General features: G+C 37.4%; 1 protein-coding gene across 1 annotated transcript in view; it reads right to left on the reverse strand.

Moving 5' to 3' along the window:
- Positions 1-22,151, reverse strand: part of DOCK1 (dedicator of cytokinesis 1) — an 827,740-nt gene that overhangs the window by 765,104 nt on the left and 40,485 nt on the right. The window contains exon 2 of the mRNA XM_053692513.1: positions 3,623-3,706. Coding sequence (XP_053548488.1) covers positions 3,623-3,706 — 84 coding nt within the window. The remainder of the gene's footprint in view (positions 1-3,622; positions 3,707-22,151) is intronic.

The following is a 22,151-nucleotide window of genomic DNA, read 5'->3' on the forward strand; positions in this document are numbered from 1 at the left end:
CACTTTTGATAAACAAGAAGAAAACAAGACAGGTGTGAATCCATATACAGGTAGCCCTCAATTTATGTCAGGGTTGTGTTCCTGAAGGAATGGATGTTATAAATACAAAATAAAATAATGCTTCAGGCCCCTTTAAAAATTGACATATGTAACATAATACATTATACTTAAAGCTTTGAAATGAATGCTACACAACATATAACCACACAACACAGTATGTATTATCAAACTAAGCCCTTTAGATGCATTACAATTTTTGTCTGCAATTTCAAGTGCACTGTCACTTTAAGGCAAGTCTTAAATTCTCTCTCATTCTCTTAGTTCTACAAGAAGGCTCTGGAACTAAAGGGACAACAGGAGATAAACATACAAATTTTAAAATGTGTCTTTAGAAAACCCCCATTAATCCCCCTTCAAATTCATGACACAGTTCTTACCCACAAACTCCCTCCATCATTTAACATATATGGATGCAGCAATCCAAGCCCTGTATTTGAACAAAAACAGTTGTGCACAAGATCAGTAGGGTGCGCTGACCCATCACGTGTTTGCTGTCCAAAACAACGCTTCAGAACCCAGAGCAGAGCTGGTAAGTGCTGATAAGGGGAGGCACTATAAAAGTCATTTTGGCAGTCTACTCGGTAGCGGTCACATGACTACCCGACACATGTGCTATAGTAAAACGGCAAAAATTGAACTGTTGTAAACCCAGGGCTACCTGTAATTATATTTCAAGTGATGATAAATTATGTTCTCTCTCATGCTCACAATTTAGAAAGCGGGTGAGTTTTGAACGTGTCAGTTCACTTCATCAGAGGTAGTTCAACCCTTGTCAGCATCTTCCTAAAATAATGTCTGTGGAGTAATATTAATATGCAGATGTGCTTCTGCTCATAGTTAAAGTATTACAAAACTAGTCTTGCACAAGTAATGGAACACACACAGTGGGTGCAAAGGTATACATTACATAATGTGCTCTGTCACAAAATTAGATTTCTTCATTGCCCACCTTTAAGCAGTAATTTGGTCTCACAGCAAACAACATTTTTATCACTGGTGCAAAGAGTGTTAGAACACAAACTCTGAGTTCCACAAAAATAGCTAGCACTCACTTAGATGCACACAGCAAGATTAAAAGCTAAAAAATAAGAGTTAGTTATTGTATTTGGCCACATGCTGCTAGGCCCACGGTGCAGCATCAAGATCTCCTCTTACCTGACTCCCACTCTGGTTTGAGAGTGCAGTCCACTGCCGTGTTTTGTAGCTGTACAGAAAAAATATAAAATGGCTATGACACCCTTCCTTGTTTGAAGCTAGCATGCATGGCTTAGGTTAGGGACCCAGGTAAGAAGAGGCCTTGATGTGGGGCACTTGGACCTATCACCATTAAGCCAAATGCTATAACTAACTCTTCATTGTTTGTTTCTAACCTAGTTGTGTGCATCTAAGTTTGATCATTGTATGTATTTTTTCCTATTGATCTTCTCACTCAAGCTTGTCAGGATTAAAAGGGACACTCTTTACTCTAGATTTTTCTTTGCATAAATGTTTTGTAGATGAGCCAATTATATAGCCCATAGGGTTTTCTGTTTGTATAAAGTTATAGTTTTGTTAATTTTTAAATAACATTGTGCTGATTTTCAGACTCCTAATCTAGCCCCAAAGTTTTAGAAGTAGACTGTTGTCTACCTACTCCAGCTGGCTCCTGTTTGTATAAAGGGTCTTTTCATATGCAGGGGTGGGGTCTGATCTTTTTGCTTACCAGCCCATTTCAGTAGGCATCCCAGCCTAACCTTTTCAACAGTGCAAAACTGGGAGCTTCTAAGTAAGTTTTTAAAAAGTTTTTATACTGGATTTTTAGAGCAGTATCTGTGCATATTCTTCTTCATAGTAGTGTCTATTACATGCAGTTATATGAAAATTAGTGTATACTGTCCCGTTAACTGCCTGAATCACTGGATTTAAGCCCAACTGAGTGCCTGGTGAGCACCCAGAGCTGTGAGTTTCACAGGGCATAAGATAACCACTCACTCATTTGAGAGTGTAGTAGACCTTTATATAACCTAGAAAGAATGGCCCACATATGACAATTAATAATTGCAGAGAAAAAAAAATACAGGTAAGTTGTTAAATCACTGATTTAGATTTATTATGGAGCAGTGATTTAACTTTTTTGTTTTAGGCAAATAAAGGTTAAATCATCAAGTGTATTATGTATTTATAACTTAGCACTTCCTTGTCCGTAAAGCATATAATCAAATGGTTAAACCACTACCTCTAACAAATGTAGTAGTGTTTTAACCTATTTATTTCTCAGAATATAAATGGGTAATCACAGGGTAAATCACTACTGTAAACCACACTTACTTACACATGATTTACCCCTGATTGCCCAGAATACACACACAGCAATGAACAAATACTTGCCTTAGCTTATGGGTCAGAGATGAAGGTAAGAGGAAGAGGACACCGAGTCTGGTTGCTATGGGAAGATGCAGCTGGGGCTGGTTGCCTTAGCCCCATTTAATCACCAGCATTATTATTTGTGCATGATGCACAAAATGTACCTTGCATTGCATGTGAGACAGGTCAGGGCCAATCCTGCCCCCAAACCCTGTTTCTGAGAGCTGGCTCAGGGCCAGGTCCAGCCCCCTAGCATTACACCAAAATGCTCCTCCTCACAATGGCTGGCTCTGTAATCTTCAAAACGGCTCCATGAAGAGCTATCTCCTCTGATGGATTTTTAATTCAGTGCAGGATGGGTCTGTAACAGCTTCAGACAGCCTCCCACCTGGGTAGGTAAGGATTATTGCTGTCATATTACACTGTTCTTGCGGTCTACAGGAAAACTTGCCACCATGTTTGTACAGGAAGGCTGCACAAGTGCATATTCTCTGGTGTGAACTAACCAAGTGAGAAGTATGACAGTCAGTGACAAGCACCTCCTCTTGATTGTGCCTGTTGATGTCTGTGTGTGTCTGTTTTCTATGGTTGTGGATGTCTGGGGTACGCTTGTGTGTACATGTGGGTGCCTCTGGATGTCTACTATTTCTCTATGATAGGCACTTGTCATCACATGTAAACTGCACTATTATTTTGTGTGACTACACAGATACCAAGTTAAATCAATCAGAAACCATTTAGCAGGCTTTCCACCTTGATGTAAAAGCTTCCCACTCCCTGTGCTGCCTACTTTATATTGAGCATCAAAATTTGACAACTAACTCACCAACTGCATACAAAAATAATCGTATTGTTTATGGTAAACAAAAGGAAAAAAAAAATGTGAATATTAGAGAATTTTGCAAGAACCAGGTTATATGTGCTAGCCATTTAATAAATTGCATGGATCATATCCAGAAACAAAAAGGTCATTAATTGGTATACTACATACTTGGAAACGTTGACTTGCAGGCATAAAAAAAACAGTAGATGTAGAAAGTTATCAATAAAATTATTCCGTCTTTACAGATGAATTACTTTCAGAGTTCCTTTTTTTTTTCAGACTTGTCATAACTAATATCCTCAGGGAAATAAAGACCCAGAGTACCAAGGGAAATCCCACACACTTTCTTTCATCTTCCCAGTTATGTAAATATTCTGTTCTTTAGATAGTGCCTACCTTCATGTGTTTCCAGTATGTGCACAGTTTCACCGATCTGCAAACAAAGCTCATCGGGTCCTCTGGATTCATAGTTATAAAGTGCTAGGGGGGGAAGAAAAAAAAAAAAAGTTAGAAATCTTAAATGATAATAAATATATACAGGACATGCATAGGGGATATCAGGAATATAAGATTTCTCTTTTTCCAGATGATATCTCATTAACTACCACCTCTCTGCCGAGGATAACTGGAGGCAAATATGGCACACTATCCAATTTTTACATAAATATAAATAAATCTGAAATTACATTTGTCCGTGCCACCACATATACAACAACAAATGCTAGAACTTCATACTCCCATATTTCCAATACCAGAAACAAATATCTAGGTATAGAACTAACCACACAGACCAACATTAGGTTTTATTACAATTATACCTCTCTCCCTTAACACGATCCTGGTTTAGGTGTATTCACACTCTGAAAATGTTGGTCTGATCTAAAATACTTTGGGCCAGATTACAAGTGGAGCGCTAATTAACATTACCACTTAATTGCACTCGAAGTAAGCTTCTTTCGCCTGTCGTGTTACGCTCGTATTATGAGTTGAAAGTAAACTGTTTTCGCTTATGTGCTAAACCGAAAAGCGCAAAAAGCTGAACTTGGGTTTTATTTTCAATTTTTTGGCTCAATTGACTTCTATGGAAATTCTAACACCCCACTCTTGCACTATCTCGATCGCATGTTCTCATGTGCACTAACCCGACATGAAAATATTAATATTTCACATTCCAAAGTTCAAGAATAAATATTTCTAAATATATCTGGTGGTTTTATGGTACAATATATATATATATATATATATATATATATATATATATATATATATATATATATATATATATATATATATATATATATATATATATATACGTAAAACATTCCGCTATGTGCAGAACATTGGAATGAAAAATATTTACAGCAAATACATAGTTAAAACCTTTATTAAAATTTAATATTGCATAAAATAGGCTTTTTCATGTTTTCCTCTACTTAACTGCAAAGGGCTCCAATGCAGTTCTATATATGTCTATATATGTGTACATATGTATTTGTTTATATGTTGATACTGTACAATATACATTTAGATTAGTAGGAAATATATGGAATAAGATTACTGTCAAAAAGGCAAGAGTGTGATTCTTTACCATTGTACATTAATTGTGACATACGAATACAAATCTAAAATTTTCAAATACAAATTTTTTTTAGACAAAAAATCTTTAATAACAAACACAATTCGAGTTTTTTGGAAGTACAATCTTTTATTTTGGAAATACTATATTTTTTTCTTTTGGAAGAACAATTTTTTTTCCCCAATGACAAGCATGGGTCAAAACACTGTAAAAAAAAATTTTTAGTTCATATTTATTGTAATTCCAAAAACAAAAACAAAAAAAGATTGTACTTCCCCAAAAAAAAAAAATGTAAAAAATACTTCATGCTAAAAGTTCTTTTGTTAGAAGCGTTCGCCACGCTGAGTGCCTCAGGCAGCCCATGGCAAAACGCTATTTTGCGAAGAGGTGGCGTTTCTACCTCTTAGCCAATTAGGGTTGCCACCTTTTCGTAAAAAAAAATACCGGGCCATGGGTGAGGGTGGAGCCCCAAAAGGGTGGAGTCCCAAAAGGTCGAAACCAAAAAGAGGCAGATTCACTCAATGTTGCATCCCCCTATGAGATTTAGCTTCAGGCTCCTCAGTGGGAACATAGTAAAGAGATAAAATAAAAATCACAATACGGTGTCCCTTTAAATACATGAACAGCAGTTTTCTTTGCGCCTTCTATTTCACAGATTAAGTGAAAAACAAGCAACATACGAAGAATAATAATTCATCCTATCCCAAACTAAAACTACCTATATAGTTTCATTTATGTTTGAATTAGAAGTGATCCATGCAGATGACGTTGGAGATTGTGCTAGTGTTGCTTATTGCAACAAAGGGGGCAACAGGCCTCACACTGGTCACATTTATTTTTTAAAAGAAAGCCTGGACAACTACATGATAGAATTTTATATGTTGTCACGGTTGATAAATGCCCAGCCCTCGTCTGAAGTGCAATGTTGTTTAAGGTGTGTACTCCAAAATGACAGCTATTGTGCACTTCATTAATACCAGAAGCGCAGTAATCCTATCTGAAACAATTATTCAGACCTATGGTGCTGTACCCACCTGTGAAGCCTGTTGAACATTACATCACATTTTCTTTCCAGGCTTCACGTAACGTTCTATCACACACCACGTTCACTGTCAAGACAACCAACCACAAACAACTTGTTCAAGATGAAACACACAGCCGCACTACAAAAAACAAAGTCCTGCGCAGGAATTGGGCAGTCATGTGACGTGCATGCTTTTACCTTATCGTAAACTACAGTGACCTCTGGTTTTGTTCCGAGGTTATGTTTTTTTTAAGGGCAAAGGAAATACCAGCTTTTGCATTGCCGGTATTTTACTAATGCTGGCACTGGCTCCTTATCGCCGATTACCGGCTGTGCCTGTAAAATACCGGCTAGGTGGCAACCCTATAGCCAATAGCCGTGCAGGCTATCCGGCTTGGCGCCAGCTGGGCCGCATGGCTATTGGTTAAGAGGTGGAAACGTCACCTCTCAGCAAAATAGCGTTCTGCCATGGGCTGCTTGAGGAGTATATTTTTTGGTTTCACAAACACTAGGATTTACCATCAATTTAAAAAAAAATAATAATAATAACTGTATATGAAAATTTGTATGTCACAACTTATGTGCGATGATAAAGAATCACACACACTTGCATTTTTGGCAGCTATTTTATTCCATAGAAATTATGTTTCCTTTGTTAATGACGAAAAAAATTCTTGATCTCCACTAATATATCTTCTTACAATATATACTATGAATTCCAATTGTGCATAACATAGGCCATACGGTTTATACACAGCCAAGGCCACACAACTCTATATTTTTATATGCATTGAAATGCATTACTTTCTCTTAATTGAAGAGCTTGTGGGTCTTTTTTTCCTGAGTTACAAATGATAATGAATTCACTTACTCTGGTCCCATAGCACTAAAAACCATACTCCTTATCGCCATTAACTATCTTAATTTACACTGCGAGCAACTAGGAGTGAGGCATTTCATAGCCCTAATGTTCACATCTTATATCTGGGTCACTTAGCTCAAAATTGTATAATTAATGTTTTAAGTTGTCTGGATGTTAATTTTGTTAATCTTTGCACATTGTTAATATTATAAGAGTTAGAAATAAAACAAAACAGATGTCACTGAATTCCTAGTAAACATTTTTTTTTTTAATTAATAACCGCAAGAATAACTGGGATTCAAAGTTATAAAGCAACTGCAGATTTTTCTAATGCTAAATTCTATAGTAAAAGCATTGGAATTTTAGTATGAACAGCAAACATTCATATTACTCAATTATTGTTTGACTGTGTTGTTATTCTGACAAGAACAGACTTGCGCTATGCATTCAATTTTACATTTAAGTGCCTGTAGGGAGGGTTTTCTTTTGAGAGGGGAGAAAAAAAAAAAAAGAAAAAAAATAAGGAAATTCTTTTCCACAATGGGCAAAAGGAGAAACTAAAAAAATTAAAATACAGTAAATAAAGCAGGTAGTTAACATTATTCATATGTGATCTGATTTAGTTTATTTTTGTACCTATGTATTTGCATCCTTATCTAAATTAACCATCAGAAACTGTACAACAAAGTCAATGGTGAAGAAAACAGAGAAAACTGATAGGCAAGCTAGACTTTTATGAACCAGAGGAACAAGGCTATGCTAAATGTAGGAGAAGCAAACATAAGTATCTGCTTCTTTAGCTCCTGCAAAGGAGTTACAAAAATAAAATGATTAAAGGGACACTGAACCAAAAATTTCTCTTTTGTGATTCAGATAGAGCATGCAATATTAATCAACTTTATAATTTACTCCTATTATTACATTTTCTTCCGTTCTCTTCCTATCTTTATTTGAAAAATAGAATTTATGTTTACCTGATAAATTTCTTTCTCCAACGGTGTGTCCGGTCCACGGCTTCATCCTTACTTGTGGGATATTCTCTTTCCCTACAGGAAATGGCAAAGAGAGCACACAGCAAGAGCTGTCCATATAGTCCCCCCTCTGGCTCCGCCCCCCAGTCATTCGACCGACGGTTAGGAGAAAAAGGAGAAACCATAGGGTGCCGTGGTGACTGTAGTGTATAAAGAAAGACATTTTTCAAACCTGATTAAAAACCAGGGCGGGCCGTGGACCGGACACACCGTTGGAGAAAGAAATTTATCAGGTAAAACATAAATTCTGTTTTCTCCAACATTGGTGTGTCCGGTCCACGGCTTCATCCTTACTTGTGGGAACCAATACCAAAGCTTTAGGACACGGATGAAGGGAGGGAGCAAATCAGGTTACCTAAACGGAAGGCACCACGGCTTGCAAAACCTTTCTCCCAAAAACAGCCTCCGAAGAAGCACAAGTATCGAATTTGTAAAATTTGGCAAAAGCCTCGTTCTTGAAGGCCCATGTGGAAGCCACAGCTCTAGTCGAATGAGCTGTAACTCGTTCAGGAGGCTGCCGTCTGGCAGTCTCATAAGCCAATCGGATGATGCTTTCTGCCCTCTCCTCTTATCAGAATACACAACAAACAAGGATGAAGTTTGTCTGAAATCCTTTGTTGCTTCTAAATAGAATTTCAAAGCACTGACCACATCTAGGTTGTGTAACAAACGTTCCTTCTTCGAAACTGGATTCGGACACAGAGAAGGAACAACAATTTCCTGGTTAATATTCCTGTTGGAAACGACCTTTGAAAGAAAACCAGGCTTGATGCGAAAAACTACCTTATCTGTATGGAATACCAGATAGGGAGAAGTACACTGCAAAGCAGATAATTCAGAAACTCTTCTAGCAGAAGAAATAGCAACCAAAAACAAAACTTTCCAAGATAGTAACTTAATATCTATGGAATGCATGGGTTCAAACGGAACCCCCTGAAGAACTGAAAGAACTAAATTTAGACTCCAAGGAGGAGTCAGAGTTCTGTAAACAGGCTTGATTTTAACTAAAGCCTGTACACACGCCTGTACATCTGGCACAGCTGCCAGACGTTTGTGTAATAATACAGACAGAGCAGATATCTGTCCCTTTAAGGAACTAGCTGACAACCCTTTATCCAAACCCTCTTGGAGAAAGGAAGTATCCTAGGAATTTTAATTTTACTTCAAGAGAATCCCTTGGATTCACACCAATAGATATATTTTTGCCATATCTTATGGTAAATTTTTCTAGTTACAGGTTTTCTGGCTTGCACCAGAGTGTCTATCACTGAATCCGAAAACCCACGCTTAGATAGAATCAAGCGTTCAATTTCCAAGCAGTCAGATGCAGGGAGACTAAATTTGGATGTTCGAATGGACCTTGTACTAGAAGATCCTGTCTCAAAGGTAGCTTCCATGGTGGAGCCGATGACATATTCACCAGGTCTGCATACCAAGTCCTGCGTGGCCATGCAGGAGCTATTAGAATCACTGATGCCTTCTCCTGTTTTATCCTGGCTACAAGCATGGGAAGGAGAGGAAACGGTGGAAACACATAAGCTAGATTGAACGACCAGGTCGCCACTAATGCATCCACTAGTGTCGCCTTGGGATCCCTGGATCTGGACCCGTATCGAGGAACCTTGGCGTTCTGGCGAGACGCCATCAGATCCTTATCTGGACTACCCCAAAGATGTGTTAACTGGGTAAAAACCTCCGGGTGAAGTTCCCACTCCCCCGGATGGAAAGTCTGACGACTCAAATAATCCGCCTCCCAGTTGTCTACTCCTGGGATGTGAATTGCAGATAGATGGCAGGAGTGATCCTCCGCCCATTTGATGATCTTGGATACCTCCCTCATCGCCAGGGAACTCTTTGTTCCCCCCTGATGTACGCTACAGTCGTCATGTTATCCGACTGAAATCTGATGAATTTGGCCTCCGCTAGTTGAGGCCATGCCTGGAGCGCATTGAATATCGCTCTCAGTCTAAAAAGTTTATCGGAAGAAGAGACTCTTCCCAAGACCATAGACCCTGAGCTTACAGAGAGTTCCAGACCGCACCCCAGTCTAAGAGACTGGCGTCGGTCGTGACGAAGATCCACTCTGGACTGCGGAAACTCATTCCCAGAGACAGGTGATCTAGAGTCAACCACCAGCGGAGTGAGTCCCTGGATATCTGGTCTACTTGAATCTGGGGAGACATGTCTGCATAATCCCCATTCCACTGTTTGAGCATGCACAGTTGTAATGGTCTTAGATGAATTCAAGCAAAAGGAACTATGTCCATTGCTGCAACCATTAATCCTATTACCTCCATGCACTGAGCTATGGAAAGGCTGGGGAATAGAGTGAAGAACTTGACAAGCGTCTAGAAGCTTTAATGTTTTGACCTCTGTCAGGAAGATCTTCATTTCTACAGAATCTATTATTATTCCCAAAAAGGGAACTCTTGTAGACGGGGACAGAGAACTCTTTTCTACGTTCACCTTCCACCCGTGAGATCTGAGAAAGGCTAGAACAATGTCTGTATAAGCCTTTGCTTTGGAAAGAGACGACGCTGAATTAGAATGTCGTCTAGATAAGGTGCTACAGCAATGCCCCTCGGTCTTAGCACCGCTAGAAGGGACCCTAGGCACCTTTGTGAAAATTCTGGGAGCAGTGCCTAACCGAACGGAAGAGCCACAAACTGGTAATGTTTGTCAAGAAAGGCGAACCTCAGGAACTGATAATGATCTTTGTGGATAGGAATATGCAGGTACGCATCCTTTAAGTCCACGGTAGTCATATATTGACCCTCTTGGATTGTTGGCCTGAAAGTTCCCTCTTTTTTTGGGAACTACAAACAGGTTTGAGTAAAAAACCCCAGACCTTGTTCCGCTATCGGAACTGGGTGTATCACTCCCATCTTTAATAGGTCTCCTACACAATGTAAGAATGCCTGTCTCTTTATCTGGTCTGAAGATAAGCGAGACATGTGGAACCTTCCCCTTGGAGGAAGTTCCTTGAACTCTAGAAGATACCCCTGAGAGACTATTTCTAGTGCCCAGGGATCCGGAACATCTCTTGCCCAAGCCTGAGCAAAGAGAGAAGTCTGCCCCCTACTAGATCCAGTCCTGGATCGGGGGCTACCCCTTCATGCTGTCTTGGTAGCAGCAGCAGCATTCTTGGCCTGTTTACCCTTGTTCCAGCCTTGCAATGGTTTCCATGCTGGTTTAGGCTGGGAAGCGGTGCCTTCTTGTCTAGAGGCTGCAGAGTTAGGATTTGGTCCGTTCCTGAAATTGTGAAAGGAACGAAAATCAGATTTGTTCTTAGCCTTGAAAGGCTTATCCTGTGGGAGAGCATGGCCCTTACCACCAGTAATGTCTGAAATAATCTCTTTCAATTCCGGCCCAAAAAGGGTCTTACCCTTGAAAGGAATATTAAACAATTTAGTTTTGGACGACACATCCGCCGACCAAGATTTTAGCCAAAGCGCTCTGCGCGCCACTATAGCAAAACCTGAATTTTTCGCCGCTAACTTAAATTGGAAAGCGGCATCCAAAATAAAGGAATTAGCCAACTTTAGTGCGTGAATTCTGTCCATGACTTCATCATATGGAGTCTCCTTTTGGAGCGAATTTTCTAGTTCCTCGAACCAAAAGACGCTGCCGTGGTGACAGGAATAATGCACGAAATTGGTTGAAGAAGGAAACCTTGCTGGTACAAATATCTTTTTTAGCAATCCTTCCAATTTTTTTATCCATAGGATCTTTGAAAACGCAAGGAATAGTTGTGCGCTTGGCTAGCGTTGAAACTGCCCCCTCAACCTTAGGGGCCGTTTGCCATCCGTCCCTTCTGGGGTCGACAATGGGGAACATTTTCTTGGATATGGGAGGTGGAACAAAAGGTATATCTGGCCTTTCCCACTCCTTAGTCACTATGTCCGCCACCCTCTTGGGTATCGGAAAAGCATCAGCGTGCACTGGGACCTCTAAGAATCTGTCCATTTTGCACAGCTTCTCTGGAATTACCAAAGAATCACAATCATCGAGCGTAGTTAGCACCTCCTTAAGCAGGGCGCGGAGATGTTCTAACTTAAATTTAAATGCCACAATATCAGGTTCTGCCTGCTGAGAGATTTTCCCTGAATCAGAAATTTTCCCTTCAGACAGACCCTCCTTCACTGCCAATACAGATTGATGTGAGGGTATAACAGATAAGTTATCATCAGCGCCAACTTGCTCATCCTCTGTATTTAAAACTGAGCAATCACGCTTTCTAGGAAATGATGGTAGTTTGGATAATAAATTTGCTATAGAATTATCCATCACAGAAGTTAATTGCTGCATAGTAACAAGCATTGGTGCGCTAGATGTACTAGGTATCGCCTGCGCTGGCAAAACTGGTGTTGACACAGAAGGAGAGGATGAGGAACTATCCCCACTACCTTCATCTTGGGCAATTTTATTAAATGTGACATCACTGTCCTGACTTTGTTTGGACGCCCTGGCACATTTTGCACAAATAGGTAAAGGGGGAACCACCTTGGCCTCTATACACACAGAACATATGCTAGCTGAAGGTACAGACATGTTAGACAGAATTTGGCAGGCTAATAATGCAATAAAAACGTTTTTAAACAAAACCGTTACTGTCCCTTTAAATAATAAAAAGGCACCCTTTATTTCTGCAAGTTTCAAAAACTATGAAGGCAATATCCGATTTTTACAAAATTTGCACACCAGAGTCCTAATGCCTTGAAAGTATTGCACACAAAGTTTCAAGACATTAACCCTTAAAATGAGCAAACCGGAGCTATTTGTTCAAATCAACAATCTTAACACATTACAATCACTGCCACAGCCTTGCTGCGGCTTTTTACCTTCCCTGAGAGTTATTCACCATTGAAATGAACCTTCCTGAGTCCGTTTTTTGAGCCACAGGACCCCTCACATGAAGCTGCATGCACTGCCTTGGAATTAAACTGCGCAACAGAGGCGCGAAAATGGGGCCTCCTTCCTCTGCATACTAGAGTGAAGGGGCCTTTCTGACTGGAATAGTAGTCTAACCAAATGCCAGGTGAAATAAAACGTTCACAAAAGTGTATTTAACTACACAAAAACACTCTAAGGGCTCCATGTACTAAGCCGTCAATTCATCCGTCATTTTAGACGCGGATAAACTCGCCGTTACTCGCCGCGGGCGAAATGGTGTCCGCTGTCACTATGTACTAATAATCCCCCAATAAATAGACAAGTCTAGCCCGCCGCGAGCAGTGGCGAATTATTGATAAATTTGACGCCTCGCTCGCCGCGACTAAGCTGATGTACTTAACTTTCAGTTGAATTGTCTGGCCAATTATTAACACATGACATGCAAGGTGTCACGAACATCATAGTAGTCGCGGGAATAGAATTTTGCTCCTATAAAAGTTCAACTTATCTAAACAACTTTATTATTGTTCAAAATTTTTTGAAGAGTGATAACAGAGCGTTATTTTTGTAATATTTATTTACAATTTGGATATGGCTTCATCTGGATCTGATAATATATAAATATTAATATAAAAATAATTATAAAGATTGACAACTATACAATACAAATTTAAAATATAGATTACTCTTTAATTACAGTCGACAAATTTGGCGCAATTTATGTACATGGAAATGAGAGACAAATTAGACGCCAGTTATGCTGTACAATGCTGATATTACTGCTTTTTATATATGTCTAGACTGGCGTCTAGATTGACTTTCCTATTGTTTTGTACCTTGCCCGCCACCTAAAAGGTGGCGAGGCAAAAATAACAAGGTGGGAGCGGAAATTGTAGCGAGCGGACAAATAGATTTTTTAGTACATTCGTTTTTGGTGAGTTGGTGGTCAAATGTGTCTAATTACAGTGAAAAATGGAGAGGTAGCGAGGTTTGGCGGATAAGTACGCTCGCAATTTTAAAGATGCGAGTTTTTACATAATTGACGGCTTTGTACATATCAGTTTGCGAGTTTTGACGCGAGATTTGTTGCGGGTAGCTCGCTGACTGCTTAGTACATGGAGCCCTAAATGCCATATAAATATGATATAAATAGTGTATAAATCAATCGATTTAGCCCACAATAGTGTCAACCAGTATATAGCCCATTAATAAGCCTTCATTCTGTTATGAGTCTAAGAAAATGGCTTACCGAGCCCAAAAAGGGAAAATGACAGTCTTCTAGCATTACTATGTCTTGTTAGAAAATGGACTAGTCATACCTTGAGCAGAAAAGTCTGCAAACTGTTCCCCCCAACTGAAGTTCTCTGGGCTCAACAGTCCTGCGTGGGAACAGCAATTGATTTTAGTTACTGCTGCTAAAATCCTACTCCTCTTTAAACAGAACTCTTCATCTTTTTCTGTTTTAGAGTAAATAGTACAAACCGGCACTATTTTAAAATAAACTCTTGATAGAAGAATAAAAAACTACAACTAACACCACATACTCTTTACCATCCCCATGGAGATGCTACTTGTTCAGAGCGGCAAAGAGAATGACTGGGGGGCGGAGCCAGAGGGGGGACTATATGGACAGCTCTTGCTGTGTGCTCTCTTTGCCATTTCCTGTAGGGGAAGAGAATATCCCACAAGTAAGGATGAAGCCGTGGACCGGACACACCAATGTTGGAGAAAAGAAGGCATCTAAGCTTCTTATTTGGTTCAGGACTCTGGATAGCACTTTTTCATTGGTGGATGAATTTATCCACCAATCAGCAAGAACAAACTAGGTTGTTCACCAAAAATGGGCCGGCATCTAAACTTACGTTCTTGCATTTCAAATAAAGATAGCAAGAGAATGAAGAAAATTTGATAATAGGAGTAAATTAGAAAGTTGCTTAAAATTTCATGTTCTATCGGAGTCACGAAAGAAAAAAATTGGGTTCAGTGTCCCTTTAATAGGACATGAAACACCAAATATTTATTTCATGATTCAGGTAGAACAGACAATTTTAAACAAATTATTTGCTTTTATTATCAAATTTGCTTTATTCACTTGGTATCATTTACTGAAGAAGCAGTAATGCACTACTGAGAGCTAGCTGAACACATTTAGTGAGCCAATCGCAAGAAACATGTGTGTAGGCACCATTACCAGCTAGAACCCACTAGAGTAAGATATGTACATATTATTTTCAAGAAGGGATAACAAGAGAACAAAGCAAATTTGAAAATAGAAGTAAATCTAAGTGTGTCTTAAAATTACATGTTTTTTTCAGATGTATTCAAATTTATTATTGATTTTCCTATCCCTTTAAGGGTTTACTCCAAAATAGCAATGAACTACTGGGACCTAGCTGAACACATCTGGTAAGCCAATGACAAGAAATATATGTGTGCAGACGCCCATAACCAGCTAGCTCTCAGTAGTGCCAGACTGCTTCTGAACCCACCTAGTCTCCTTTGTCGAAAAGCATAACTAAGAGAAATAAGTACATTTGATAATAGAGCATGCAATTTTAAGATCATTTCCAAATGTACTTCTATCTAAATAACGAAAGTTTTATTTTGACTCATATCCCTTTAAAACTAAATAGACCATTGTAATTTACATTTCTGTAAGACCCCTCTAAATATTTTGTTTCAATTTTACACCCTATAAGGGTAGATTAAGTTCTAATCCTAACTGGGAAGCTTTGTGTTTACATTACTATAGAAAAAGTATGTTTTACATCTATAGTTTTTAGTGTGCAAATGAAAAATTTCGAACATTTAATTGAAACTTTCCACTTTTTATAATTAGATCCATAATGGAAACAATATTTTAGATGGAGTTTAATTCATCAGTTGTAATAAAGGTGTGAAACTTACTTTTTTAATCTAGCCGCCCACTTCAAACCTTTAGCTAAAAAAATAGCTAAAATACTTTTGAACTGTCTTCCAATCAGCACTCTGGCCCTACGGCACTTTTTTTTGTAGCTAGAGCGCCAATTGGAGAAAAAAATTCAAACCTTTAACTCACAAAAAAAAACATTACTTTTGAAGTGGGCAGCCGGAGAGCGGGGGGATTTGAATGGCATGGCTAGATTAACAAGTAAATTACGGCGCATCTTCATTTACAACTGATGAGTTAATCGCCATCTAAAATATTGTTTACATTCTTGTTCTAAAGTTAAAAAGTGGAAACTTTACCAACACTGTAACTTTTTCTTTTTAAATTACATCTTGTGAGAGCAGTTGAGAACTATGTATAGAATGCAGCAAAGCAAACATCTCTCATTCATAACAATACTTTAAGGGGGAAAAACCTCCAACATAATTCCATAAGGAGACTCTGCTCCATCTTAAAAGGGACAGTAAACACATTGTAATTACAAGACATTGCTGTTCTCTTGCTATAGAACAAATCAGCCAAGACTAAACGTTTTTAGAATAACATCCTTTTTACTGCAATCGTTTGGCAATAGCCAAACTCTACACCCCCCCATCCCATTTACCTTATTTGGATTAGCCAATCTGGGCTTTAGTCTGACAACTATAAGGGTAGCCACAGTCATTTTTATTATACAGTGAATTATTTTGCATTGTTATCAGATAAAGCTAATAAGGTAAATATATACAGCCGAGTTAGCCTTGAGAAGTCAGCAAGGTGCATTTTCACCTCTAAAGATAAAAAAATAACTACAATCTTCTTAGCTATGGGCAAAATAGATCATAAAAAGTACATTGGAAAGTTGTGTTGCTACACATAACTATAAACATTTTATATTAAAATATCAGGGTGTTTACTGTCCCCTCAATCCAGTGGCGGCTGTAGTAAGACAGTCATGTGAATAAGCGCCTTGCTCAGGTCAGCCAACAACAGCTGCCACTGAAGAAACTGTGAAGAAAGTTCGTGACATGGCAATATGTGACCAAAGATTGAAAATACATAAAACTGTGTATAGAGTTCACAGGGTGCCATATGACATAGTAAAGCAAATTCTACTGGATGTTTTACTCATGAAAAAAATTGCCAACATGATTGGTACTCCTTATGTTGAGACAGTGGATGGCGAGTTCACAAAAACTTCTGACAATTACTGTAGGCAATTTATCACTATAGAGAGAGCTGTGGATACACTACTTGAAACCTGAGCAAATGCACAATCCAAGCAGTATAAACACCATGGCACTTCCTCCCTTCAGAAGTTTATTTCTCAAGCAAATTCTGGCAAGGTTATGACATCAATATTTTGGGATGCAGATGGAATTTTGATGACCGACTTCCCATGTTTGAAGGCTCATTTGCAAGGAACAAGTTTTGCAAGCAATGATGAAAAGATGGTAGCCACTCACAAGTGGCTGAACAGTCAAGTACAAATTGTTAGTTTGTTTTTTCCTGATGGGCATGAAAGTCGGTTTAGTTGGTCTAAATATTTTCTTCTATGACAAGATTAGGATTTATTGATCTACTCTTGTAAGAACTCTGCGAAATGCTGCAAATTGCCTGAACCACTACATGCAACACAGTGATTGCTTGGAGTAGCCAAAAACTAAATAAAAGCATAATAGGTGACAGAAAGTTGAGATATAATAAACATTCACCAGGGTTTTTCATCAATCACCTTATTACAGTCACTTTGTACGACGTTTTGTACAAATGTTTTGGTGCAGGGAGATCTTAATTCCTCTTTTGAAGAAGTAATTTATAAATGTCCAACTGCCACAGAAAATAATTTTGAATCATCTAATATCTGGAAAAAAAAGTATTTTAAGACTTTTTTGTCTTCAATAGGGAAATCAGCTTTGAAGCATTTGTACAAGTATATCTTACAAATATGTGCTTTTGTAATTTATGACTCATGATATTTTAAAGGGACAGTACTCCCAGAACGGTTATTGTTTAAAAAGATAGATAACACCTTTACTACCCATTCCCCAGCTTTGCACAACCAACATTGTTGTATTATACTTTACAAAACCTTTAAACCTCTACATTTCTGCCTGTATCTAAGCCACTAAAGACAGTCTCTTATCACACGGGAGTGCTAGTTCATGTGAGCCATATAGATAATATTGTGCTCACGCCCGTGGGTTGTGGCAGACACTGCACTAATTGGATAAAATGCAAGTCAATAGATAATAAATAAAAAGTCATGTGATCAGGCGGCTGTCAGAAAAGGCTTAGATACAAGGTAATCACAGAGGTAAAAAGTGTATTAAAAGGGACATTTTACACTAGATCAGGGGTCACCAACCTTTCAGACCTCAGGGGTTATGATACCAACCTTCTGGATGAAACCAAATTGAGAGTAGACACAATGAATAGGGAGGATTTGATACATAAAGACACTAATAAGAAACAATTAGAACAAAGAATAGGTACCAAGCCCACTTTCATTACCAATTACAGCAAAGATTACACAAAAATTTGTTACACTGTACGTGGTTGCTTACCTATCCTTGAAAGCGATGCCAAACTGAAGAAAATTATTGCTGAGGGTTGCCATTTTTCGGCACGTAGAGCAAAAACTTTGAGAAACATTTTGGCTCCCTCAATGTTACCTTACAACGATAATCAGACATGGCTCACAAAGAGGATAGGTTGCAACAAATGCAATGGTAAAATCTGCAAAACTTGTACTCATATTGAACAAGGAATTAAATTTAAATCAAGTAATACAAATAAGGAAATGCAACAGGGAAAAAAGTAAATTGCGCTATATGAACTGACTCAGTATCCTCAGAGACTATAACTATATATATATATATATATATATATATATATATATATATATATATCTCTCGCTTGTCAATAAATAAATGGTCTACAATCAACTCAAAAAAATATATAGATATAAATATTAAAATTTCTAAAATCACCTAAAGGAAAAAATGCATAAAAATTGGTCAAATATAAAATATAAAATATAAAATCCACAATAGCACCCTCGGTATAAATATAAATATATGTGACAGGAGATAAATAAAAAAATAATAAAAAGATAAATATACAACAGTACCTTGATTTAACAACTTAATATATATGAATTGCTTGTCCTTAAACTACAAGACATATATATATGTCAGGAAAAACTCCTGTATTGCACGCTGTTTATATTTTACAGTACCTCTAGTAGTTTCTCATGACCATTCTCATTACTGTCTTTTACTAAAAGTGAAGCATCCAGTATAAGGTGATATGTCCCTTTAAGATGAATAGAAACTTGAGTCCCGTTTTGTGCAGCTCCAATCAGACAGGGTAAATCCAAACCTCAGTCGTAGGGATAATAGTACATGCAAAAAGAAGAGAGAGAGAGCGCACAAAAGATCACTTTTGGTTTTATTTATTCTAGTCTTGAGCGTCCTGTTAGCCTGTATCTTTTTTCCTCCTCTATTTCCTCTTCTTCTCTTTCTAATGATCTTTTTCTTTGTCTTATTCGTTCTATTGGTCTTTCTTGAGGTGCATGGTTGTGTCCTTGGCCTAAAAAATTTCGATTATCAATTGCTTCTTTGGGTCTTGCTCCTTTACCTTCCCAAATGGGTTCATCCTGTCTTTGAGAATGGTTAATTAAAGGTTCATACCTATTATTTGTATCCATTTGTATACGTGGACTAGCGTAATTGTTTGTTGTATAACTTGGTCTACGTCTCCATTGTGGGTAGTTATCCGAATAATTTGATTTATTCTGTTGGCGTGGAGCGCCATTGTATGTGTGATATGTATTCGGTCTATTTTGATTGTTATTATTTGTATGTTTATTGTATTGTCCTGAATATGTATCTCTATTACTATATTGAGCATTATAGTGTCTTTCTGAATATATCCTAGTTTGTTGAATATGTGTTTTACTAGGTTCTTCATAGGACCTTATTGGAATGTTATTTGTATTATGATTTGGGTTAGTATTGATTGTACTCTCCGGATTTTTCATATTTACATCTTGTTTTTTATCCATTTTTTTATTATTGTATGTATATACTTTATTTTCTTTAAAATCCAGAATATCCCTCTTTAATTTTTTCTGTTTACTATATTGTAGATCCCTATCCAATTGACTCACCCTGAACTGAATACTTTTATTTCTATTAATCCACTTCTCAACATTTCTATATGGTTGAATTTTTGTGATCACCTCTTCCAATTCTAGCTTTACCTTATTGAGTCTAAATTCTCTATATTTTATTAATGTTTTAATAAATTTATTGGAACATTCTTGTGCTGCTGTTTCCCACTCTGTAACAAATTCAACCTCATCTAGCTCAAAAGCTGGTTGCTTTAATATGCGTAAACCTCTTGGTATAACCTTATGCGTTAAATAATTCTCTAAAAGAATGAGATCTTGCCAATCCCTGGCATCCTGAAATAAAAGTTTTTCTAGATCTTTAAATAATTCTTCTGGGTCTGTTTCTACTGTATTGGGTTCTTCTATATAATGGTCCAGCAAATTGGCAGACAGGCAGTTAGCAGAGGCATCCGGAAAGCCCTGCTACAGAAGCCGGTACCGTGCATCAACATCCGGGGACACTGACTTTCCTAGGCAGCAGTGTGGAGCGGCTATACAAGTGGAGAAAAGAGAGTTGAACTCTGATTGCCTTTTTAATCTTACTTCTAGTAAGTGCATCAATTTATGTGTGCTAATGTTGTTAATAAAAATCTACACTTGAATCTTTTGTGTGCTCTCTCTCTCTTCTTTTTGCATGTACTATTATCCCTACGACTGAGGTTTGGATTTACCCTGTCTGATTGGAGCTGCACAAAACGGGACTCAAGTTTCTATTCATCTTAAAGGGACATATCACCTTATACTGGATGCTTCACTTTTAGTAAAAGACAGTAATGAGAATGGTCATGAGAAACTACTAGAGGTACTGTAAAATATAAACAGCGTGCAATACAGGAGTTTTTCCTGACATATATATATGTCTTGTAGTTTAAGGACAAGCAATTCATATATATTAAGTTGTTAAATCAAGGTACTGTTGTATATTTATCTTTTTATTATTTTTTTATTTATCTCCTGTCACATATATTTATATTTATACCGAGGGTGCTATTGTGGATTTTATATTTTATATTTTATATTTGACCAATTTTTATGCATTTTTTCCTTTAGGTGATTTTAGAAATTTTAATATTTATATCTATATATTTTTTTGAGTTGATTGTAGACCATTTATTTATTGACAAGCGAGAGATATATATATATATATATATATATATATATATATATATATAGTTATAGTCTCTGAGGATACTGAGTCAGTTCATATAGCGCAATTTACTTTTTTCCCTGTTGCATTTTCTATCATCCATTTATCCTGTAATTGCTGCTCTTATGTCTGAACCAGTATTTGAACCAATGTCTGAACCTATGTCAGAGGTCATGGCAAATGTAGTTTTGAAAGAATTTGGGCATAATCCGCATAGAGATAGCCGTACAAGAAATACAAATTTGCTGGACCATTATATAGAAGAACCCAATACAGTAGAAACAGACCCAGAAGAATTATTTAAAGATCTAGAAAAACTTTTATTTCAGGATGCCAGGGATTGGCAAGATCTCATTCTTTTAGAGAATTATTTAACGCATAAGGTTATACCAAGAGGTTTACGCATATTAAAGCAACCAGCTTTTGAGCTAGATGAGGTTGAATTTGTTACAGAGTGGGAAACAGCAGCACAAGAATGTTCCAATAAATTTATTAAAACATTAATAAAATATAGAGAATTTAGACTCAATAAGGTAAAGCTAGAATTGGAAGAGGTGATCACAAAAATTCAACCATATAGAAATGTTGAGAAGTGGATTAATAGAAATAAAAGTATTCAGTTCAGGGTGAGTCAATTGGATAGGGATCTACAATATAGTAAACAGAAAAAATTAAAGAGGGATATTCTGGATTTTAAAGAAAATAAAGTATATACATACAATAATAAAAAAATGGATAAAAAACAAGATGTAAATATGAAAAATCCGGAGAGTACAATCAATACTAACCCAAATCATAATACAAATAACATTCCAATAAGGTCCTATGAAGAACCTAGTAAAACACATATTCAACAAACTAGGATATATTCAGAAAGACACTATAATGCTCAATATAGTAATAGAGATACATATTCAGGACAATACAATAAACATACAAATAATAACAATCAAAATAGACCGAATACATATCACACATACAATGGCGCTCCACGCCAACAGAATAAATCAAATTATTCGGATAACTACCCACAATGGAGACGTAGACCAAGTTATACAACAAACAATTACGCTAGTCCACGTATACAAATGGATACAAATAATAGGTATGAACCTTTAATTAACCATTCTCAAAGACAGGATGAACCCATTTGGGAAGGTAAAGGAGCAAGACCCAAAGAAGCAATTGATAATCGAAATTTTTTAGGCCAAGGACACAACCATGCACCTCAAGAAAGACCAATAGAACGAATAAGACAAAGAAAAAGATCATTAGAAAGAGAAGAAGAGGAAATAGAGGAGGAAAAA

This window comes from Bombina bombina, chromosome 9 (assembly GCF_027579735.1).
Source record: "Bombina bombina isolate aBomBom1 chromosome 9, aBomBom1.pri, whole genome shotgun sequence".
Classification (NCBI taxonomy): domain Eukaryota; kingdom Metazoa; phylum Chordata; class Amphibia; order Anura; family Bombinatoridae; genus Bombina; species Bombina bombina.